Raw genomic sequence first — 25,628 nt, 5'->3', positions numbered from 1 at the left:
TGCATCAAGTAGAACTTAGTGATGATAATTCAATATAGACTTACTGTATACTTATTACCATATTGACATTAATGCTATGTACCAGGCTCAGGACAGTTAATAAGAGTACAGAGAGATACAAAAGACACAGAAATGATCAGAAACTGGAACCTATAAAACTGAAGATAAGGACCAGTGTGTTTCCATGTTTGTGAGTAGCATTCTTCACATGTTTGGTAAAGTCTAAACTCACAGATCTATAAATTCCATTTCTTTAGAATCTGAACAGTCATTTAGCATGTTAAAGTCACCCAGTAAAATTATTTTATCATATTTGACAAGAGCAATTGACAATACAGTGGAACCTCGGTTAACGAACTTAATCCGTTCCGTGACTCTGTTCACTAACCAAAACGTTTGCTAACCAAAGCAGTTTTTCTCACTGAAATTAATGTAAATACTATTAATCCGTTCCAGCCTCAGAGATTTTGTAATTTTATTTTTTTAAGGGTTTTTCTATGATGAAAACAATGTATATGCTGTATCATTAGTACAAACAAATAAACTAAATTAAATAAAACAGCAGTGTATTTACCGTACTTGTTGTAGTTGGTGGCATAGGTGGATGGCAGAGGAGAAGGAAGCTAATGTTTTGAAGGGGAATCCCCCTCCATAAAAACATTGGGTAACACTGATTGGGGGTTTTTTTCACGTCGCGATTCCTTTTCTTTGGGCACAAGAAAGCGATCTAATGAGATTTGTCTTTTTTCTTTGCTGCAGAATTTTTCTAAAATGTGATATCGCATTGTCATTCATTATGTTAACTGCCCTATTAGCCACAACTTTGTTATGGTGGCGCTTCTCAATAAATTCCTGCACATCATTTCACTTATTGCAAATTTCCTTTATCTGAGCACTGGTGATTTCCTCCCTAACTTCCTCTGATGAATGCTCTTCCTGTAAGGCTTTCACCTGTTCAACCAGATCTTCTGTGGTTAGTTCTTCTCAATGGTCCTCCATCAACTCCTCCACGTCAGCATTATTGACCTCTAATCCCATACTCTTGCCAATGGACACGATTTCATTCACTACTTCGGTAGAGCTCTCTGCTTCAAATCCCTCGAAGTCTCGCTTTGGGACACAACTTGGCCAAAGTTTCCTCCAGCCAGATTGCATTGTGCAGGAAAAGACCTCACTCCATGCTTTGTCAATGAGGTTGATGCAGTGGAGGATGTTAAAGTGCTCCTTCCAAAAAACTTGAAGGGTCAAATCAGTGTCATTAGTGACCTGGAAACACCTGGAAAACAGTGCCTTGGTGTATAGCTTCTTGAAATTGGAAATGACCTGCTGATCCATCGGTTGCAGTAATGAAATAGTATTGGGTGGAAGAAATTTGACGTTGATGAAGTCATACTCGATATCCAGGTCTTCCTCCAAACCTGGTGGATGCACAGGAGCATTATCCATTAAGAGAAGACATCTAAGAGGAAGATCCTTTTCCTGAAGATAATTTTTGACAGTTTGGGCAAACACTTCTGTCAGCCAATCCATAAATAAGGTCCAAGTTACCTATGCCTTGCTATTTGCCCTCCATTGTACAGGCAGTTTAGACTTTATCACATTATTTCGCTTAAAGACACGGGGATTTTCAGTGTGGTAGACTAAAAGTGGCTTGACCTTAAAGTCACCACTTGCATTAGTGCAAAATAAAAGTGTAAGTCTGTCTTTCATAGGCTTGTGTCCATTTAGTGCCTTCTCCTCTTGGGTGATGTAGGTTCTTCTGGGCATTTTTTTCCAGAATAACCCTATCTTGTTGCAATTAAACACTTGATGCGAGACGTAGCCTTCACTTACAACAAACTCCGCAAATGCACCCACAGATGCTTTTGCTGCTGTTTCATTTGAACTTGCAGCCTCCCCATGTCTTAACACTATTAATTCCACTTCGCCAGTGAAGATTATCAAACCACCCTCTACTCGCTTTAAAGTCTCGCTCGTCGGTACTTGCACTGGATGTTTTGGTCAACAAATCACTGTGTGACTGCTTAGCCTTTTCACAAATTATTGCTTCGCTAACACTATCTCCAGTCAGCTGCTTTTCATTTATCCAAATTAACAGTAGTTTTTCCACTTCATCTAGCACTTCAGATCTTTGTTTTGTTAACACAGTCACTCCTTTAGCCACTTCAGCGACCTTAAATGACTCTTTCTTCTTTAGAATTGCAGAGACCGTCAATTTCCCCATATTGTATTCCTTTGTGATGTCGGAAACACGAATACCATTCTCGTGTTTTGCTGTAATTTCTTTCTTTACTGCTACACTAACACGTTTCCTACTGCCACTATCACTAACACTTTTCTCTTTCTTAAGTGCCATAACAAGTAAATAAAAAATAACATTGAAACTGAAAAAATAACACAAAAGTACCGTTAGTGAACACAACACTCAGAAAAGCAAGGTTTACTTATCTAGTGCACCAAAGCACAAATATACAAAAACCGGTCTGTGCTTGCATTCATTATCCAAATTTCGGTCGTTAACCAAGACAAAAATTGTTCAAAATAAAAGTTCGTTAACCAATTTGTTCGTTAAGTAGGGAGTTCGTTAACTGGTAATTGGAGTTTTTCCTTAGGGGTCTACAGTATAAATGGTTAGTATAAGAACATGTTGTTGAGTTCTGATAACCGTAGCTAAGTATTCAAAACTTGATAAATCTCCAAAAGTGCAATCGGTGCAGGTGAACAAATTAGAAAACATTGTTGTAATTCAATCCCCTTTCTTGCCTTGTCTAGCAGAAAATAAGAAGCTATAATCTGGAGGAGAAGCCTCAAAATGTGTAGCTGATTGCAGTGGATGAGAGCCAGCATTCAGTAAGAAACTGAATCAGAGCATGCTTGGCACTTGATTAGGCAATTGATACAGTCTCCTTCTTTGCATGCACACATGTGAGCAATCATACAGCAGTTGAAAAACAAAAAAAAGGTGTACATTTCACTTGTCAATCAAAATGCATATAGAGGTGGCGAGAAACTAACTGAAAAGCCCTATGAGCCTGTTGATAAAACCCCTTAATATTGCACCACAAAAGTGATGCATGCAGGTAGGGTGTCCTCTCAATTAACGCTTTCCTACCACTGAAACTTTTTTTCAGGAAACTGAGACTTTTGTAGCATTTCCACCACAGTATCTCGGGTTATTTGTACTTCTTGGTAGGTAGTTCCTGGTACATTTTTTTTATTCAGAGCCTACATTGTACAGGAACTCAATAGTTCCTAAAAACAAAGTTTCTGCTGCGGGGAAGTGGCTAATGTGATCCCTTTTGAGGTAAGTGTTAATCAAAAATGATAAAGTGAGCATTTTTAACAAATAGTTATAATAATTCAGACATGATTTGAGATAACCTTAATTAAAATTAAGTTCATGTGGTTGCTAAGGAGGAGTAAATATGTAACATCACACAGTTAAATGAAACTCGCCTACATGTCTAATGTCATAAAACTTAAGTGTATCAATGTGTATGCCCTTAGTAGAGCTTGCCTTCTTTTTGAAATGTGTCCTTTTCGTACGATGCCTAGTAGCACATACTTTTATTTGCAGTTATTTGATAACAGATGTCTGTTTGCTGAATATCATGGCCGGCCTGTACACTGGTACTGTGAGTTCTGTGCAGAGTGGAGGCAGAACCTCTGCATTTTTCCCAGTTGATTCTGGGGTTCTTCCGGGATGTGTTCTTGCTCCTACTCTGTTTTGTATGGACTGGGTGTTGGGCAAGGTTGTGGGGTCCAGCGGCTGTAGGGCATCTGTTAGTGAAGAAAGATTCATGGATCTTGACTTTGCTGACAATGCTGTGATCTTCGTGGAGTCAATGGAGGCTCTGATCGGGGCGCTCGAGAGACTGAGCGAGGAGTCTGAGTGTCTGGGCTTGCGAGTGTCCTGGATAAAAACCAAGATCCAGGTCCTTAATGACCTCTTGGGCACATCCATCAGCAGTGTGTCTGTCTGCGGAAAGAGTGTCAACCTTGTTGAGAGGTTTACTTACCTTGTCAGTGACATTCATGTCTCTGGTGACTCTTCCTATGAAGTCAGTAGATGGATTAGCAGAGCATGGGGGGGGCCCATGAGGTCGCTGGAAAGGGGTGTGTGGTGCTCCCGATATCTATGCAAAAGGACGACGCTCCAAGTCTTTAGAGTCCTGGTGCTTCCTGTCTTGCTGTATAGTTGCGAGACATGGACACTGTCCAGTGACCTGAGACGAAGACTGGACTCCTTTGGTACTGTGTCTCTCCGGAAAATCCTTGGGTACCGTTGGTTTGACTTTGTGTCAAATGAGCGGTTGCTCATGGAGTCCCGAATGAGGCACATTACTACCTGTATTGTGATTATTATCTACCCTTTTTTTTTTTTTTTTTTGCTTTTTTTTATATACGAGAGAGAAACTGCTGGTTGCTCTGTCCATTGTAAGAAAACCTTATTAGAATTCACTCTGACACATTCCACCTTATTTTGTATATTTTATTTAGTCAAGTCAAGTCAACTTTATTTATAAAGCACTTTACATACAACAGCCGCTGACCAAAGTGCTGAACATAGGCTAAAATAAATTTTAAACAAAAACAAAATAATAAATAAGTAAAATAAAATACAATAAATGAAACTAATTAAAACATAGTAAACACAACTAAACAGAGTTAAAACAGAGTAAAATCAACTGCTCACACAGGATCAAACGCCAAACCAAAGAGGTAAGTCTTAAGAGCAGACTTAAAAATGGGCAGTGAGGAGGCCTGTCTAATGTGGATCGGCAGTGAATTCCAGAGCCTTGGAGCCACAACGGAAAAAGCCCTATCCCCCCTGAGCTTTCGCTGAGTCCTAGGCACATCCAGAAGCAGCTGACCAACTGATCTGAGTGAGCGGGAAGGAGTGTGCATATGCAGCAGCTCAGCGAGGTAGGGTGGAGCAAGCCCATTTAAGGACTTAACAAATAAAAGAATCTTAAAATGAACTCTAAACTGAACAGGCAGCCAGTGCAGTGAGGATAACACAGGTGTAATGTGCTAATTTTTTCACGTGCCAGTTAAAAGGCGTGCAGCAGCATTTTGCACCAGCTGGAGCCGAGACAGGGTCGACTGGCTAACACCAACATACAACGAATTACAATAGTCCAACCGGGTTGTAATGAAGGCGTGGATTACTGTTGTAAATTGATCTTTGGAAAGAATGTTTTTTATCTTCGCCAAATGTCTTAGCTGAAAAAAAACAAGATTTCACCACCGTGCTGATCTGACCATCCAGTCTAAAATCCTCATCTATCCTAAAACCCAAATTTGTAATAACAGGTGTACCATATTGTGCAAGGGGACCCAAATCCACAGGAGCAGAAGTAGAAATAGACCCACTGGTGCCCCCAGGACCAAAAACTATAACCTCTGTCTTATTTTCATTAAAATTTAAGAAGTTTACTGCCATCCAAGCTTTCACCTCTTCTAGGCACATAACCAAAGTTTGTATGGAGTAAGTATCCTTGCGTTTGTGGGGTACATAAACCTGAGTATCGTCTGCATAACAATGGAAAGCAATTTTATGCTTTCTAAGAATAGAGCCAAGAGGCAGGGGATACAAAGAAAATAGCAGAGGACCAAGTATGGAGCCTTGCGGAACCCCACATGATAGTGAAGCAGAGGAGGATCTAAATTCATCTAGCCTCACTGAAAAAGTTCTTTGAGTCAAGTACGATTTAAACCACGCCAAGGCAGTACCACGAATGCCCACACAATGCTCCAGACGAGATAATAAAATACTATGATCTATAGCAGGGGTAGGCAACGTCGGTCCTGGAGTGCCACAGTATGTGCAGGTTTTTGTTCCAACCCAGTTCCTTAATGAGAACTCAATTATTGCTGATGAAGCACATATTGCTTAAGTGACATTTTAATGCTTCATTTTAGTGGTCTCGCTTGTTAAGGTTCTCCAACCTTAATTGCTTATTTCAATCTTAAACTGCTGCATTCAGTGTTTTAATTGCTCCTTATTAGCAATAAGATGTAAAAGACAAAGCAGCCAGCAGTTCTCCAGCTAGCTTTTTTCCAATTACATCTGTGTGTGTTCATCATGCACGGTTTGATTTAATAAAACACTTAATAGAAAAATGTGACAGACTGAAAATGATCTGTTTTAGGCTTCAAATCATTTGGATGATATCCTTGGAAAGGAAAAAAATCTACGATATAAAAGCCTTACATTGCACAGACTAACAAGCCATAAAATTAAATAAGGTCTGAGATTGGCAATGATTGGTTTCTAATTAAGCAATTGGGTTGAATGAAAACCTGTAGCCACTGCGGCTCACCAGGACCGACATTGCCTACCCCTGTTTTACATCTTATTGCTAATAAGGAGCAATTAAAACACTGAATGCAGCAGTTTAAGATTGAAATAAGCAATTAAGGTTGGAGAACCTTAACAAGCAAGACCACTAAAATGAAGCATTAAAATGTCACTTAAGCAATATGTGCTTCATCAGCAATAATTGAGTTCTCATTAAGGAACTGGGTTGGAACAAAAACCTGCACATACTGTGGCACTCCAGGACCGACGTTGCCTACCCCTGATCTATAGTATCAAAAGCAGCTGTTAAATCGAGCAGAACTAAAATCACATAATCCCCTGAGTCTGTTGCCAAAAGGATGTCATTAAAAACCTTCAGTAATGCGGTTTCAGTACTTTGAAGCAGCTTAAAACCAGATTGAAACACTTTGAGCATATCACTTTCATCTAAAAAGGCTTTCAATTGAATATACACACTTCTCTCCAAAATTTTGGACAGAAATGGAAGCTTGGAAATCGGTCTAAAATTGGATAGCACAGTGGGATCTAGGCTTGGTTTTTTGATCAATGGTTGCACTATGGCATGTTTAAACAAATTAGGAACTACGCCTGAGGAAACGCTGCTATTGATAATAGCAAGTACAGATGGCCCTAAAACAGAAATAATCTCTTTAAAAAGAGAAGGTGGGACAACATCAAAAGGAGAACCTGAGGACTTCGATTGACCAACAATCTCATGTAAACAAGATAGAGTCACCTGCTCAAACTGATAAAAACCAGCAGAGCAGGGGAGAACAGCTAAGGGGTCATAAACAGTGAAAGGTATATGAGCCCTAACATTGTTCACCTTATCTACAAAGAAGTGCAAAAATTTCTCACATGTCTCAAAAGAAGGTTCCATACAGGCATTCTGTGGAGCATTTAAAACCCTATCTATAATTTCAAATAACACACGAGGTTTGTGATAGTTTGACAGAATAATATTTGACATGTACGCTCTTTTGGCATCTTTCACAATAAACTGATAACGACGCCAGCAGTCTTTCAATACTTGAAACGATACATGCAAATTGTCCTTTCTCCACTTGCGCTCAGCTTTCCGGCACTCGCGTCTGACAGCGCAAGTTGTGTCATTCAGCCAGGGCTCAGACTTCATTTTATGCTGCCTGGTTTTTAATGGAGTCACAGCATCTAAAACAGTTTGGCAGGTGGAATAAAACCAGGAACAGAGCTCCTCCATATCGGAGGATGCAGATTCAGGAAGATCACATTGACTAAACAAAGCAGAAAAATGTACAGCAGTGGATGGATTAATGACCCGACAGCGCCGCACAGAAGCACGGGGTTTATCAGCTTTACCGGGCAAGGTGATGTCAAATGTTACAGGCTTATGATCTGAAAACACTGCGTCCAAAATTGTCAAATTCGCCACAGAAAAGCCGAGCGATAGGACAAGATCCACCGTGTGCCCAAGTTCATGCGTCGGTCCAGACACCCACTGCATAAAACTAAAAGAGTCAATTAGACTTAGAAAGTCCTTCACCATCGGTTTATCAGGACAGCATACATGTATATTAAAATCTCCAAGAATAAGGACTCGATCATATTTAGGCACAATTTCAGCCAGTAAATCGGAGAAGTCATTGAGAAAGTCCTTATTATATTTAGGAGGCCGATAAATCACCGCAAACAACACTGGGAGCGAGCAACCTAGCACAAATAAGCTCAGTTCAAAGCTAGAAGGAAGAAATGATAAAGAAAGCTGCTTACATCTATATTTATTAAGAAAAACAGTTGCAATTCCTCCTCCTCTGCCTGATGTCCGAGGAGAATTAAAGTAAGCACAGTCCGAAGGTAGAAGCTCTGAGAAAACGCTGGATTCACCAACATTCAACCAAGTCTCCGTCACACAGAGAAAATCCAGTCCATTGGAGATGAAGAGATCCTTAAGAATAAAAGTTTTGTTTGACAGGGATCTAGCGTTTACCAGACCAATCCTGGCAGGAGCCGGTGTCATCGGAGCGCCTGCATTTCGAGGAGCCCAGCGGAGAGGCCGCAGATTTCCCAAAACCGCTCCGCGTTGTCGGGGGTGAGGATAGTAGGAACAGTGGGGCTGCGACAGCCGGAAGAACTCCTCCGACCCGGCCACAGGTACCAACCAGGTGTAGGCAGGATCCCATAAGTGTCGGGGAGAAACGAGGCGACGAGCCCATCCGAATCCAATCAGAGACCTAGCAGAGAAGGCTTTCAGCCTCACCAGCCTACCGCTGCGTTTACCTCGGCGACGACTGCGCCTCCTCCGGTAAGGTGGAACCGGAGCACGACGGAGAAAATCGGGAATCTCTGACAAAGGCGGTGGCAAAGATTCCTGGGCAGCAACATAAAGCTTTTCCTCAGCAAAACTTCGCAGTTCAAAAAGAGTTTGGCGATCATACACCAGAAGAGCATCAACATCTAGAGCAGCAAAAGTCAAAAACAACTCAAACATAACCAGAACTGGCAGAGCAAAATGGCACGCCACACACACAGGCGCCATCTTGTCTATTTAAGGTTGAAGCACTCAGTTTTGTACATTGCATCCATGCTGGTTCTGTTAAAATCAACTGGGAAAAAGTGTTGGTTTCAGTTCAGTCTCTGCACAGATAGTGCTGTAGGACAGACCTGCATCATCCATTTTGCTATGCTGGAATCAAAGTTCTGGTTTAACGAGTTATGCCAGACACTCTTATTGCCAGCTGAAACGTCTGTTTTTCTGACTGTGCCTCCCTTTGGAGTGAAGTATCTGCAGCTCTATCTGATAAGATGATCGATACCTCATCATGTAACAGCCAGGGATATTTCTCGTGAAGGTTCAAACTGAACACTAAGGTTCTGATCAAAGGACCATAAGTCAGGGATGAGAAACATTGATGAACAGAGCTTTGCACCAGTGGTCAAACAACAGAATGGGCTTATATTCACCCAAGAAGCCAGTAACAATACCTCCATTCCTTCCTTTAAAAACCCTTGTAATACCCTGTGATGGTGTAAAGATGTTCCTGCTCCATACTCCCTCTTCTCATTTGGGAGCCTCTTGAACCCGACACCGTTGGTAATGTAACCAGATGAGCTGTGCAAATGGGGACAAAACTCTCTTGGAGCAAGGGGAAGGTGCAAAGTTTAAAAGTGCTTTTATTAAAACAAAAACCTAACAAAACCAAAACAGTGTCCATAGTGCAGTGGTTCAAAAAATCCATAAATAAATAAATCCATAAAAACGAGGTGAAAAAAAAATGGAGGTAAAAATCCAAAATAAATCCTTTTAAAACGAGGCTAAAATTAACAGGCTGGAAGCAGTTCCTTTTCAAACACCCAGTGCCTTCTTCCTTCTAACTAGCAGTTCCCCTGCTTATTCCAGTGGGCTTTGCAATAGGGGATTTGCCCTACCTGCAGCTGACCTTCTCCTGATCCGGTTCCTTCCGTCCCCTGGCTATGTACAGCTCACACGCCAGACCGAGACTCTGGTCCCCAATGGCCAGGGCTCTCCCTCCCAAGCCTTCTTGAACTTGCGCGTGAGCCATCCATGATCTTGGTCACTTCTGCTCCTCTGAAAAGCTCAGCAGGACTGACCCAATCCATCTGCCCCAGAGTGTTGGTCTTATACCCTGCCAAGGCTCTCCTTCCATCTGCTGCCTTCTATAGAGCAAGCCTGCAGTCTTGCTTCCTCATTCCCACACCGGCTGTTTTCTCTTCCTGCTGCCTTCTTCTCTCCACTAACCTGTGTTCAGGGTTATTTTTTTTCTTTCTTTCCTTTTTTTTCCCCTTCTGCACTCGTGCTTCTCCTTTTTATAATGGGGTTGTTGCACAGGTCTGGCAATTAGCAGCTCCCAGCAAAAATTACGGACATGGGCAATCCCGGACCTGTGCACTTCAGTGCAGAAACGCCTGCATCTTGCCCGTGGCCATCCATTTAGAGCCACGGACATGCTATATCACATACCATAGTTGCTTTTCTCTCACAATGCTACAGCTCAATCTATACAGCCATAATTTGACTGCCGATAGCCAAAACCCATAGCTGATAGGGTGTAGATGCAGCAGAGATTGAAACAATCCCTTTACTCCAGAGGGCAACTGTCCTAGACTGGAGGGGTAGAATACTGCATTACAGTTTTGAATATTTTGCATTTAGTTCAACCTTGCTATATATTTGTATATATAAATCTTTTGTTATCCTTATGTTACAAATGAACTGCATTATTTTGTTTATTTCAACAAGTGTGCCTGGGTTATTTGTGCAAGTTGGCCTTCCGCCACGTTTCAAACCATAATAGAAGTTAAAGTGTTACTGTAGACTTTCACTTATTTATGAACCTCATTCCTATATTGTACAGATCTCTTCATATTTCTGGCTTCCCAGTTGGAAGGAGAAAGCAGATCCTACACCCCATTACTTATATTAATATGCCATCCCTAAAGTGGGCAAATTAAATCACCCTCATTCCTACACTGCTTCAAAATCCATACAATTCAAATAATCATATCCCTTAAAGTGGAGCTCTTAGAACAACTCATCACGAAGAACTTAAAAAGTACACTCCACCAGTCTAAAAGTTAAAACAGATGTATATCGAGACTGACCTGTTTTGAAAGCTTTCTCCCTAATTACTCTAAAGGTTACTGTTGTTAGTCCTCACTGTATGTATTGTACTGAATATGGGCTACATTTCTATGAAGAAAAGGCATACTTAGTTAATACGGACATGAACAACAGTAAAACATGTACCTTATGTCCGTAGCTTAGCAATAGATGGTAGTGGTGTTGCAACTGAAAGATATGTGACTAGATACATCCCTGTTCACTATCTGCAGTAAGAAGCAACTGTCATGACAACATAGACATGCCATTTTCAATAGATGCTATTGAACATTCATTTGCATTACTTCTTCCTCCATACCTCACAGCAGCTGTAGGCTGTACATTTTTCTCTTTCAGCTGCACTTATCACTTGATTTTCTTGTCCTCAGTGATGAGAAGCCTTGCCTAAAAGACACAATAAGAAAACGAGAAGTCTTCATAACAGGATATCATAGTTGGTAATACTGGTGGCATAAATAATAACTTAAATTACCTAATTACTAATTAAAAAGGAACAAAAAAGTTTAGCCAATTTGCAAGATCTGAGAAAGTTGTTGCAGGGTGAAAGGAATTTAAGCAAAGTGATAAGGACATCTGGAATCCTTTGAGTAAAGGTTGAGTCTGACGACAAAGGTATATTTCCTGGTGAAGGCACTTTGCGCACCTAATATGTGCAGGAATATTCTTTACATTAAAGTGGATATATTTTGTAAATTTTAAGACTTGTTTCATATTTGGACTAGTGCCTTATTGGTCACAACTGTAATCATTAAATACGGCTTCAGTTAACATAAGTTTTGGAGCCAATAGTTGTGAAAAAATACTAAAATTATCATTTAAATAAAAAATAGAAATGCTTTAAATAAAAATGAGTAACATGTGAGAGCACTTGGCGATAAGTTGAAAGACATAAAGCACACATTTTTGACTCGAATTAAAACAGCCGAACATCTGGCATCTACCACTGACAGGAAAGCAACTGCTGCAAATTTCGAATGCAAAAAACAGACAGACTTGCTGCACTGGAAGATGGATGCAGAAGGAATAATATTAGAATCGAAGGTCTCCCAGAGAATCATGAAATTCGTAGCTGAGCTATTCTCCAAAATAATTGGAGAGGACTGTAAATCAGACACCAAAATAGCAGCAGCTTACCACATATGGGGATCAAATACCTCTAAACCTAGGAGTCTTATTTTGCGTTTCTAAAAATTACAATTTAAATTACATGTAATGCCATGTCTCAGACAGAAACAACACATTTGAAGATGCATTAAACCATGCTCACGGAAAGCCGAGATCCGATTCAGCCTCTTGTACCCTGACAAACTGAAAGTGGATATTCAAGACAGGCATTACATCTGTACCTCTACGGAGGAAGCAGGAAAAGAGTTAAAAAAAAAAAACAACTGATCCTGACACTTTTTTGAAATACGATTGTGAGTCTCATCCTGTCATGGCATGGCAAAGAAGATCATGCTGGCTGTTTGATCCGCTTGCAGTGATACTGGTACTGTAATTATACATCCTTTTCCCTTCTTGGCAACTTTTTGTTTATGCTGTAATTACAATTATATGCATATATATATATATAATATATATATAATATATGTGTGTGAATGTATGTGTATATATATATATATATATATATATATATATATATATATATATATATGTGTGTGTGTGTGTATGTATGTATGTGTGCAAGAAATTAATAGTTTTTTTTTCTCTTCTAAAGGAGACTGTTTAACATCATACACTTGGGTTATTGTTATTGTATTAGGGTTTACTATGCTTATACAGGGTCACTTTTCAACACCATTCCCTGTGTTTACTATCTCAAGATTGTTGATTATATTTTATGCCTATAGTAATTGGACTGTATTGGCAATAGAAATCTCAATTTTATTCCTCATATGCTGCTGCTGGGGAGCTTGTTTTGTTTTGGACGTGCTGTATCTCTAGGTATGTCAGAGGACTGGGTCTTTGGGAAGTGTGGTCCAGCCTCAAGGGGGGTTTACTGGGGGGGAGAGAAAGAGAGCAGGCACCCTAACCCTAACTTTTAATCCTTATAATTATAAGTTCTATTGTAACAATAGGCTTCATGGCAATAACTTCTGGGAAAATGTCTTATTTTCAGTTAAGACTACAAAATGAAAACAAAATTTCAGAAGCAATGTTTGTCAAGACCGGACAGTTAACTTTGTGAGCTGGAATGTTAAAGGCCTGAATCACGAATTAAAGAGAAAAAAAGTATTCTCTCACTTAACAGGTCTAAACGCTAAAATAGTATTTTTACAGGAGACCCACTTATTAAGCAAGGATCAGTTTGAGCTGCACAAAGACTGGACTGGCCAAATGTTCCATTCCAGCTTTACAGATAAAAAAAACTAGAGGTGTGGGAATTCTTATACATAGAACAGTCTCATTTGTAGTATCATATGTAGTATCTGATCCTGAAGGAAGATGCAGTGCATCCGGAAAGTATTCACAGCGCATCACTTTTTCCACATTTTGTTATATTACAGCCTTATTCCAAAATGGATTAAATAAATTTTCTTCCTCAGAATTCTACACACAACACCCCATAATGACAACGTGAAAAAGTTTACTTAAAGTTTTGGTAAATTTATTAAAAAATAAAAAAACTGAGAAATCACAAGTATTCACAGAATTTGCTCAATACTTTGTCGATGCACCTTTGGCAGCAATTATAGCCTCAAGTCTTTTTGAATATGATGCCACAAGCTTGGCACACCTATCCTTGGCCAGTTTCGCCCATTCCTCTTTGCAGCACCTCTCAAGCTCCATCAGGTTGGATGGGAAGCGTCGGTGCACAGCCATTTTAAGATCTCTCCAGAGATGTTCAATCGGATTCAAGTCTGGGCTCTGGCTGGGCCACTCAAGGACATTCACAGAGTTGTCCTGAAGCCACTCCTTTGATATCTTGGCTGTGTGCTTAGGGTCGTTGTCCTGCTGAAAGATGAACCGTCGCCCCAGTCTGAGGTCAAGAGTGCTCTGGAGCAGGTTTTCATCCAGGATGTCTCTGTAAATTGCTGCAGTCATCTTTCCCTTTATCCTGACTAGTCTCCCAGTCCCTGCCGCTGAAAACATCCCCACAGCATGATGCTGCTGCCACCACCATGCTTCACTGTAGGGATGGTATTGGCCTGGTGATGAGTGGTGCCAGGTTTCCTCCAAACGTGATGCCTGACATTCACACCAAAGAGTTCAATCTTTGTCTCATCAGACCAGAGAATTTTCTTTCTCACGGTTTGAGAGTCCTTCAGATGCCTTTTGGCAAACTCCAGGCGGGCTTCCATGTGCCTTTTACTAAGGAGTGGCTTCCGTCTGGCCTCTCTACCATACAGGCCTGATTGGTGGATTGCTGCAGAGATGGTTGTCCTTCTAGAAGGTTCTCCTCTCTCCACAGAGGACCACTAGAGCTCTGACAGAGTGACCATCGGGTTCTTGGTCACCTCCCTAACTAAGGCCCTTCTCCCCCGATCGCTCAGTTTAGATGGCCGGCCAGCTCTAGGAAGAGTCCTGGTGGTTTCAAACTTCTTCCACTTACGGATGATGGAGGTCACTGTGCTCATTGGAACCTTCAAAGCAGCAGAAATTTTTCTGTAACCTTCCCCAGATTTGTGCCTCGAGACAATCTTTTCTCTGAGGTCTACAGACAATTCCTTTGACTTCATACTTGGTTTGTGCTCTGACATGAACTGTCAACTGTGGGACCTTATATAGATGGGTGTGTGCCTTTCCAAATCCTGTCCAATCAACTGAATTTACCACAGGTGGACTCCAATTAAGCTGCAGAAACATCTCAAGGATGATCAGGGGAAACAGGATGCACCTGAGCACAATTTTGAGCTTCATGGCAAAGGCTGTGAATACTTATGTACATGTGCTTTCTCAGTTTTTTTATTAAATTTGCAAAAATCTCAAGTAAACTTTTTTCATGTTGTCATTATGGGGTGTTGTGTGTAGAATTCTGAGGGGGAAAAATGAATTTAATCCATTTTGGAATAAAGCTGTAACATAACAAAATGTGAAAAAGTGATGCGCTGTGAATACTTTCCGGATGTACTGTATGTGATTATTATAGGTAATTTATTTAACTGTAAAAATGAATAACATGGAAACAAAATACTGTCCTCATCAAATAAATGTAGTTACTAAATGCAATTTAATTTTGAAGCTTTAATATGTAAATAGAGTTCATGAATATGATCAGAAACATTTTGTCCTAATGATTTTTCTGTACATTATTCAACAAACATTTCTCAAATGCAAATACAAATAGTCTTCATGTTTCATTAAAAATGTATGGTCTACAGTCATATTTGCCCATATAATTATGCCTTCACTTCATAGTATCTATTTATATAAAAAAAAAAATGAATTCTTTTTTGTCATTTTGTTCAGTGTATTCCGGTTCCGGACATTAACAAACCTCAGTCTACACATGCCTTTGCGATGACTTGTATTTGGATCCATCTCAACAGGAAAGCTCAGAATGATAACTCCAAACTTCAAATTCCAATTCCTCACTCCTTGAAACTTCATCATGAGTAAGATAATTTTGCTGCTTCTACAAAGAACAATAAAATATTTTACTGACCAAAACAAAATCCTTTGTCCTATTCTGATTTCAGCCGTTGCTTTGCAGTAATCGTCATAGAATATGATTTTTATAGTTTACTGCTATTTTTTTTAATTGGGAGCTTAATGAAACAGCATTCTATCATAATGTATAACATGAGAAATACGGTAATTTATCAACATCCATATAGTAAAATGTTTAATTTAACACCAACCATTCTATTTGAGTGGTCTCTGTATATAGTATATACTGTACTGTAATTTCTTTTTATACTGTAACTATTTTGACCTTTAGTATTTTACAGATTTATCTTCATTATATAATATGCTGACATACAGCAATAATGTCTGATCTAAACTAATATTATACCTAATTTATGTGAAGGCTAAGCAGGTTAAAAAACTAACTCTGATGAAGGATTTGTTCTTCTTTCCATCACGTAGATTCTTACAGCAAAGTCTAAGAAATAAAAGCCTTCAGATGACCGATTACAAGATAGCTCTATTGTGCAATGCCTACTCTACCAATTCTGAATGTTTCACGTTGCCTATGGGAGTTCTAGTAGAGACAATTTATGGCAATGGAAATGTCAGAATCCAGCTTCCTGGGACAAATTGTACGGCATCAGGTTCTGTAACTCCTTTGCCAATGAACCTGTTGGATTCATTGACTGTCCATGCCAAAATGAGGTAGGCTGTTCCAACTATACTAATTGAAAGCAAATTGATTTGGCAGGAAGTAATTTATGAACTGATATAGTAGGTTATACCTTTTATCATACTTTATTTTCCCTTAATGACTTCATACCATGTAGAAAGTTTAATTCATTATTTAAGTGAAGTTTAACAGATATATTATCAATATTATTTAATGTGTACGGGGAATAAAATCCTCGGTTATCTTTAAGCATTTCTGCAAATATGCAAAATATTGTACACCTATAATAGTGTTTTTACATCATTTTTTAAGTTGAAAATGACTAAATACAATGTGAACTATATTGTTCCAAAAGCACACCTCATTTACAAGTAAACAGTGCAAAAGATGTTTCTAAATATTGAATTAGTCTATATAATGTGCAAATGCTTTCAAATTTCTTTATATCCCCCTGTAGTCTTATTCACAGCATTGCTACAAGGGTAATTAAATTAGCCCATGCAAAATCCAGCATTGCTTTAGCACCTGCATTGGTTGAAACTTACAGTCGTCTGCTTGTTTACATGGAAATTGAATCACTGGGGATCAAAGGATTTATCAGTAAGTATATCTGTTGTGCTTTGCCATCAGCATAGTACCACAATAATAAAACAATTTTGTTATATTTCAATTAGCCCTGAACATGATCTGTGACAGAGATACATTTTCTGTATTTTACTTGCGTTTTTGGTAGTTTCTTTGCTGAAGTAGTTTGTGAAACCCCTTGAAATTGCTAAAATGTTCAAATAAACACTGAAATTTTAACTTTGCAGTAATACAACCATCATGCATTAGCATTACTCCTTTTCAAGTGTCAGACATTAATTTATTTTTTATTCCTAACACTTTCTTATATAAATATGATTCATTATCCATTCCCTTTGTTTTGTAAGTAAAATTTAGGTGTGAATTATGCAAGATGTTGTCACTTTTTATTTATTAAACAATTTGAAATAGCTAATTTTTTTTCCCCACAAGCTACTTAAATTACCTTGAGAAGATCAGAATGAGGCATCCCTAAATTGTCTTCTCAGGGCTCATGATTATGGAAAACTATGCATTTACTCTGAGTTTAGTATTTTGGAGGTAAAAACTTTGTAGTTAATTTGATTTCAAAGAAGACTGTAAAAATATTGAGTTTCAAATTTTGTCTTTCCCATTTAAAGTATTCTTTACCAAATTACAGATGCATTAATATTGCACAGTGCTTTCTGTAATATGTTCATTTTTAAATACTGTAAATGTACAAATTCTGTTTGAGATCTTAGTAATTTATCCTTGCTACTGGAATTGATGTGTCTTTCCCTACAGAAAGCTGTAATTGTACCTAGAGTATTAAATACTTTTGGTCAATGTGTTCTAAAAGCACAAACTCTTTTGAGCAAAATCTACATGTGTGATAGGCTTTTGTCATTTTACAATGATAACAATGCCATGCATTGTTTGGATTAGGTGATCTGGTTTTGAGCTATTGTGTTCAAAACTACTACCTCCAAACAAGCTGACAGATGTCACTTCTGGGTAATTGGGCAGTTCCTAAAACAAAAATGAATCTGTCTAATCATAACTCCGGAATAGCTAAACAGTGGCTGCAGCGAATGACCTCTGGTATGTTGAGAAATAATAACATCAAAATCCTTAAACTTGAGAATTGTTTTGTAGTACTAAATTCAGATTATAATATAGCACATTTATTGTAGAAATAAAAGGGCCGCTAAATCAAATCACAGTTTGGTCAAATTATAACAAAATACAAAAATATTGTAAGCATGGAAAATATTTGGCACTGTATTTGGCAGGCACTAACATGCCTTATAAAAGGCTTAATAATTGAAATAATCCGGAAAAACATGTGCTGGGATAATGTATTAGTCACCATCTAGAAATTGATGTTAAGGATTATTTTTTGTATGCAATGTATGGCACATGAAATATTTACTTGTATTACTTGCAGGTCAATTACTGCCCAATGTATTCAAGTCACATGCTTGGGGTATTCTGCACACTCTACTTGAGATGTTCAGTTACCGGATGCATCACATTCAACCACATTACAGAGTTCAGCTCCTCAGCCATCTACATTCACTTGCTGCTGTACCTCAAACTAACCAGAACCAGCTACATCTTTGGTAAGAAAAAATTTGGATCTGTATGATAATCTTTAGATTTTGTTAATGTCAGTATCAATGAAAGGTACATAGAAATTAAACAACTATATATAAGCCTGCATTTTACATCCCTGGCTTTAATCACTATCAATCGTTTGTGGAAGAAATTGAATGAAAAAGGAAATGTTGTGGAAGTGCTGGATAATTAATTCCAAACTTGTGACCTCATTGAAACCTTTAATAAATTTACTTTTGCTACAGGAGGATTTGTAAGAACAGTTCAGGAATCAAAGATGTCCATGATAAATTTATTGAAAATATAGTCCCAACCACTTATAAATCAAGAAATTCAATTGTGTTCATGATTATGGTTACACAAATATCCAAGATTGTGATTACTATTAGATGAATCAGGTACAAGGTGAATTGTGAAGATTTGTGATGTTCATGTGTGTGTGTGGTTTTCTGTAAGAAAACAGAAAGAACGCATTTAACAGTTTGACTATAATAATAATTCAAATAATATCTAAGCATAACAATGTAGTAATAAGACGACAATACAGAGAACAAACTTCAATTAACACTATTATAACAGATTATAATAAATATGATGCTAATTAAATAGAACAGTCTGAACAGGGCACTGTCACTGAAAATGATGAAATGCATGATTCTTGAACTACAATAATGTATTAAAATTACTGATTTAAAAGTAACAACTGTCTAATGCAATTTTGTGATGAACTAAGTATGAAATAATATAAAACGTCGTAACAATTAGGATGAATATACGGTATAAAAAGACTTTACATTTAAACAACAAAGTTGAATGTAATATCCACTTATGGACACACAACAATTGAGTTTCAGAAACATTCTTGTACATGCAGAAAGCGATATGAAACATATTGGAGATGATAAATTCTTGGAAAAGTCTACCAGAATATTTAATGATATCAAATTTATTTTGCCTGAGAGTCACCAGAATGGGTTAGCTGCTTTCTCCGGAGCTGGCTAATACAACCTTTTCTGGAGTTGGTTTCAACTCCAGAAGAGGGCCAAAGCTGTTTGGGCCAGTCTCATCAGGATTATGTAAAACTGATAGTTTACATTAAAAGTTAATTGTATTGTTTTCCGCATATTGATTTGGCAAAATTTCACACTGGATGCCCTTCCTGATGTAACCCTCCCCATTTATCCGGGCTTAGGACCGGCACAAAGAAACACACTGGTTTGTGCATCCCCTGTGGCTGGGTTAATTGCATGAGCATTAAATATTTTATATAGTTTTAAATCAGATATACTTAAAATGAGCATTACTGTTTGCACCAATGTCACCCCTCCACAAATCCATACTATAACAAAAAAAAAATGCTATGAAACATCTAAGGGAATGTTTAAAAAGTTAACCCATTTAATTGACATGGACACAGGAATTCTATAATTGATATTAATGCATTTATTTTAAAACTTGTTTGTGGAAAACAAAAGATTTCTTCTCAGGTTTACAGTATTAGTGACCAGTCGCGCTACAACATCCCTACTATATCAACAACTACCACCACTGAGTGGAATGGCCAGTGATGAGTCCACCTTTGACTATCAGTATGGGCTGTCTGTAACTGATGACCAAGTGAGTAGACAACTTAGGAAGCTACACACAGGAAAAGCCTCCGGACCAGATGGAGTCAGTCCTTGTGTTTTTAAGGCCTCTACTGACAAACTTTGTTGCATCCTCTGTCACCTGTTCAGTCTGAAATTGAGGCTGAAAATTGTTGCTGCTGTGAAAGACATGCATTGTTCCTGTTCCAAAGATGACAGGAGCTTCTTCACTTAATGACTACAAACCAATGCCATGTCTCATATCATAAAGAACTTAGAGAGACTGGTCCTGGACTATATGAGTCCTCTTGTGGTAGACCACCTAGGCCCACTGTAGACTGCCTACTGGACAACGATTGGAGTGGAAGATGCAATTTTCTGCCTGCTTTACAAGACTTATTTTCCCCTGGACAAAGCTGGCAGCATTGTGCTGATTGTTTTTCGATTTCTACAGTGTCTTCAGTGCCATCTACCCATCCCTGTTAAGGGGTAACCTCAGAGATATGCAGATGGATGAGCCCATGGTGTCCTGAATAACAGACTATTTGTCCAGCAGACCGCAGTTTGTGAGACTCATACACTGTGTCTCTGATGTTTTCAATTAACCTTTGTTGTCCACCTGAACTTTGCATTTTTAAAAATCTGTTGGATGCAAGTGTCCCGGGTTCGAATCCTATGTCTGAAAATGTCTGTGTGAAATATGCATTGTATACCTGTATCTGCAAGGATTTTCTTGGCACAGCGGTTTTCCTTTCACATCTCTAAAGACATGCCATGGCAATAGGTATGCCCTAAGTGAGTTTGTGTGCAAGTGGATGATAAATTATACTGGCACCCTGTCCAGGTTTTTTATCTGCTTTGTGCCGAGTGCTGCTGGTATGTATATGTATATGTGTATGTATGTGTATATGCATTATTTGACAGTAAACTATTTCAACCATATATATATATATATAATATAAAATATATGTATATGTGTTATTATGATAAATACTGTATTTCTTATAATTATAAAATGTATCTGAAACTATACAGCATTCTAAAGGGGTACTTAACAGTGAACAAAAACAGTTTCAGTGGTTTAATAATGTTGATTTACTCTGTAAAATGTTCACATTGAGAAGTTATTCTTAACATACTGTTTTCATTTGGTTGCTTTTAGCCCTGTTTACATTTCTGCTTATATTTTATTTATTTATTTATTTTTAGTGTTGAGAGCACAGCTTTGAGGTTGATCACAGCACTTGGAAGCTCAGAAGTTCAACCACAGTTTACACGTTTTCTTAGTGACCCTAAAACTGTATTGTCTGCTGAATCAGAAGAGCTTAATCGAGCTCTTATCCTTACTTTTGCCAGAGCAACACATGTGACAGGTGAGCCCTTCACAGTTCTTATACATAACATATATCACATGTGATACAGTCCTGCTTGATTTTGACATAACTTGCACTGCATAGAAGGTAAAGACCTACATTTCTTGCATTTTAGTGCTTTTGTGTAAAATATGACTTCTGTCCATACAGTATTGGTAAACTTTTAAAGCAATTTACTTTTCTATATTTTTGAATAGATTTCTTCACTGGTTCAGAATCTATCCAAGGAACCTGGTGCAAAGATATTTTGCAGACTATTATGAGCTTTACGCCACACAACTGGGCCTCCCATACTCTTAGCTGCTTTCCAGCACCATTGCAGGTAAGAGTGAGAGATAGGATACGTGTTTATATATTGAATGTAAATATGAATATGTGCCCTTTTTGTTTCTAAGTAAGTCTTTTTTTTTTTGTTAATATTATTTCATAGTTTCATTAAAGACAGTTAAAAGCCATTTGAAAAAATGTGTGGCTTCCCAGAACAAAGCAAATCTGCTATGCTGTTGGACAGGCTCCTGCAGTTTGTCTTTCTTTGTGAAGTATTTCAGCTATATTCCACAGCATTAGGAAACTACAATTCAAACAAGTAGAGTAGACCTAATGTAATATTAGGAAACACGTTTAACTGGATAACATATATTGGTCAGAAGTCACTATAATGTAAGGATTCTACTAGAAGCAGTTATATAAAGTGTTTACATAAAAATACATAATTATCATGGAGCCAATATTTTATTAATAATCAGACTAATAATTAATTCAGCATAAAACAATCCATTTGCTACTTTTGAAGGAAATGTTAAAATGGATTATGAATGGTTTAGTTAATTGAATAATTAATAATAATTCTTTGCATTTATATTGCACTTTTCTCACTACTCAAAGCGCTCAGAAATTGCAGGTTAAGGGCCTTGCTCAAGGGCCCAACAGGGCAGAGTCCCTGTTGGCATTTACAGGATTCAAACTGGTAACCTTCCAATTGCCAGTGCAGATCTCTAGCCTCAGTGCCACCACGCCGCCTGAATTTGGTGGTATTGATGTGTAAATGTTTGAATCCAGTTACATAGAATAAGACACCTTCATATAAACATTGCAGTAGGTTCAGAGCATCCAGATTCAGAATGATAACAATTAAATTCTAAATTGTTTAAAAGCGGAGCTTTCATCCATCCATTCATTACCAAATCAACTCCTAGCAGCACGGGAGTCTAATCCAGCAGTGTCAGGTACAAGGCAGAAATTATTCCTGGTCATGTTTTTAGTCTATCACACTTTGCAGTTGCTCACAACTCGTACTCTGTCTGTTTAATATTACCTACTGTACGTTAGGTCTAAGCTGTCTTTTTTTTTTTGTATTATTTGAATGTAACATTACGTACAATCAAGTTGAACTTATATAACAAAGAAAATTACATGCGATCAAGTCAAACTTGACAAAACAGAATTCAGTCCCACCCGAGAGGAACAGAGGAGAGCCAACAGCATAAGCAAAAATAAAAAAAAAGAAGGGATAATGTCTTTTTCCCCCAATTATTATTTGGATCTTACCATATTTTAAGAGTTTTGAACATATACTTTAAGAGAGAATTAGTTTTTTTCCAATTTCAAATATTGTAGAATACAGTAATCCCTCCTCCATCGCGGGGGTTGCATTCCAGAGCCACCCGCGAAATAAGAAAATCCGCGAAGTAGAAACCATATGTTTATGTGGTTATTTTTATATTGTCATGCTTGGGTCACAGATTTGCGCAGAAACACAGGAGGTTGTAGAGAGACAGGAACGTTATTCAAACACTGCAAACAAACATTTGTCTCTTTTTCAAAAGTTTAAACTGTGCTCCATGACAAGACAGAGATGACAGTTCTGTCTCACAATTAAAAGAATGCAAACATATCTTCCTCTTCAAAGGAGTGCACGTCAGGAGCAGAGACTGTCATAAAGACAGAGGAAAGCAAACAAATCAATAGGGCTGTTTGGCTTTTAAGTATGCGAAGCACCGCGGCACAAAGCTGTTGAAGGTGGCAGCTCACACCCCCTCCGTCAGGAGCAGGGAGAGAGAGAGAGAGACAGAGAAAAACAAACATGCAAAAATCAATACGTGCCCTTCGAGCTTTTAAGTATGCGAAGCACCGTGCAGCATGTCGCTTCACTAAGCAGCTGCACAGAAGGTAGCAACGTGAAGATAATCTTTCAGCATTTTTAGACGAGCGTCCGTATTGTCTAGGTGTGCGAACAGCTCCCCTGCTCACATCCCCTACGTCAGGATCAGAGAAAGTCAGCGCAAGAGAGAAAAAGAGAAAAGTAAGTTGGGTAGCTTCTCAGCCATCTGCCAATAGCGTCCCTTGTATGAAATCAACTGGGCAAACCAACTGAGGAAGCATGTACCAGAAATTAAAAGACCCATTGTCCTCAGAAATCCGCGAACCAGCAAAAAAATCCGTGATATATATTTAAATATGCTTACATATAAAATCCGCGATAGAGTGAAGCCGCGAAAGGCGAAGCGCGATATAGCGAGGGATCACTGTATCAGTTATCCACTGACTTACAAAAGGTTGGTTGGAATTCTTTCAGTTTGAGCAAGATAAATCTATGAGCTAATAATATGGTATAGGTAATTAAAATAAATTTGTCCTTCTACACGTAAGACCTTCTGGGAGTACACCAAATACAGCTGTTAATTGGGTCTGGAGTGATTATGACACCAGGGCTATCTGATAGGCATTCAAAAACTTTTGTCCAAAATTATGTTAATTTGGTGCATTTGCAAAACATGTGGCCCAGTTAGGATGGAGATAGATTGCAACCCCCACAGGTTAGATCTTGCCCTTGGTACATTCTGGGCATTTCTATAAGAGATAAATGTGATTAATGAAAGAATTAATGTTGAATTATTGAATGCTTTGCACATATGGAGCTAGAGTGTATTCTATGAATGGCTACCTTCCAGTCTTTAGATCCTTTCCTCACCATACCCTAGGATCTTTGAAAGGAAGGGACTTTAAGATGTTTTTTAATATATTTTTGAGATACTGTCTGAGTTTTCCAGACTGATCCCAGAAATTTCTATTCTAGTAGAAATACTGAAGTTTGGAAAATTAGGTAGGTTCCTTTTAGCAAAATTTCTGATTTAAAAGTAGGTGGAAAAATGTGTTGCTGTGAGCTTTAATTTGAAGTGTAATTGTTCATAAGACACAAAAACATATTCAATATACAGTTCCCCAAGTGCTTTATTCCCAAACATTTTCCAAAGATTAAATACTGTGTAGATTTGAGAGGATTGAATAGGGTCATTATCATGTAGAGGGACAACAGGTGAAAGCTGTTTTGGTTTGGTTTTTGCATTGGTTCCATATTCTGAGTGATTGGTGGACAATTGGATTATTGTTATTTTGATTTTAGTTTGTATTTTCTGGGGCACAGAACGGCATATAAAGAAGTACAGTGAGATTTTATTTCTGTTTAACACAACCATCAATTTGTGTCAATTTCCAATCCTTTATAGCTTGTATATTTGAAAGTTAGGTAGTGCCATGCCGCTGCCACCAGCTTCAAGTCTTTGTAGAGTCATCTTTTGAATGTATTGATGTCTTGAATTTCAGATAAATAAGGTTATAATTGAGTCCAATTTCTTACAGAATCATTTGTTAATGTGTATAGAGATGCTCTGAAATAGATAAAGAAGCTTGGGAAGGATGTTCATCTTGACAGTATTGATTCTCCCTCCTAATGTGAGATAGAGGGTAGTGAAATTCTGCCAGTACATTAAGGACTAATGGTAAAGATGTTTCTGGGTTACATATATACAGTTCCATATCATCTGTGTATAGTGATAATTTCTTTTCAAGTCCTTCTCTGATAATCCCCTTTATCCCTAATGCATTTTGAAAGTGAATGGCCAATGGCTTAATGGTGATAGTCATGTCAAGTACCACGTTCTAGTTTGAATCAGTTTGAGATCATGTTGTTAATACAACCAGAGGCTTCTGGACTGGAGAATTAAACCTGTTCATGAGAGGAAAGTTAAGGACACTTTCAAAGATAAAGCTTTAAGCAGTCTTTCTAATCTGCCTTCTTCTGAAGAGGATATTTGATGGAGTGATTCCTAGAAAAAAACATCTTGTGTCATCACTGCATCCTTAACACACTTATAGTACACATATAATATTCTCTTATTATAAGTATAATATTGGTCTGTTTGATAGTTTATTACTAGTATATTCGAGTGTTGGTATCTATGTCTTTAATTATTTTGGTATTTATATGCATTATTGTACATAAATTAGTACACATGTGACCTACTATTCAATCATCCAT

The 25,628-nt window shown here is 38.1% G+C and overlaps 2 protein-coding genes across 3 annotated transcripts in view; both read left to right on the top strand.

Moving 5' to 3' along the window:
* LOC114647575 (solute carrier family 35 member D3) overlaps positions 1-25,628 on the top strand; it is a 1,087,183-nt gene that overhangs the window by 347,383 nt on the left and 714,172 nt on the right. The gene's annotated exons all lie outside the window — the stretch shown is intronic.
* med23 (mediator complex subunit 23) overlaps positions 1-25,628 on the top strand; it is a 204,369-nt gene that overhangs the window by 118,784 nt on the left and 59,957 nt on the right. For both annotated transcript variants that reach the window (XM_028797943.2, XM_028797942.2), the window contains 6 exons: positions 15,354-15,499; positions 15,975-16,220; positions 16,646-16,788; positions 18,182-18,356; positions 21,147-21,310; positions 21,508-21,632. In XM_028797943.2, coding sequence (XP_028653776.1) covers positions 15,354-15,499; positions 15,975-16,220; positions 16,646-16,788; positions 18,182-18,356; positions 21,147-21,310; positions 21,508-21,632 — 999 coding nt within the window. The remainder of the gene's footprint in view (positions 1-15,353; positions 15,500-15,974; positions 16,221-16,645; positions 16,789-18,181; positions 18,357-21,146; positions 21,311-21,507; positions 21,633-25,628) is intronic.

The sequence above is a fragment of the Erpetoichthys calabaricus genome, chromosome 3 (genome assembly GCF_900747795.2).
Source record: "Erpetoichthys calabaricus chromosome 3, fErpCal1.3, whole genome shotgun sequence".
Taxonomy (NCBI): domain Eukaryota; kingdom Metazoa; phylum Chordata; class Cladistia; order Polypteriformes; family Polypteridae; genus Erpetoichthys; species Erpetoichthys calabaricus.
Note: the sequence above shows the minus strand (reverse complement) of the source record. Positions and strands in the feature narration are given on the sequence as shown.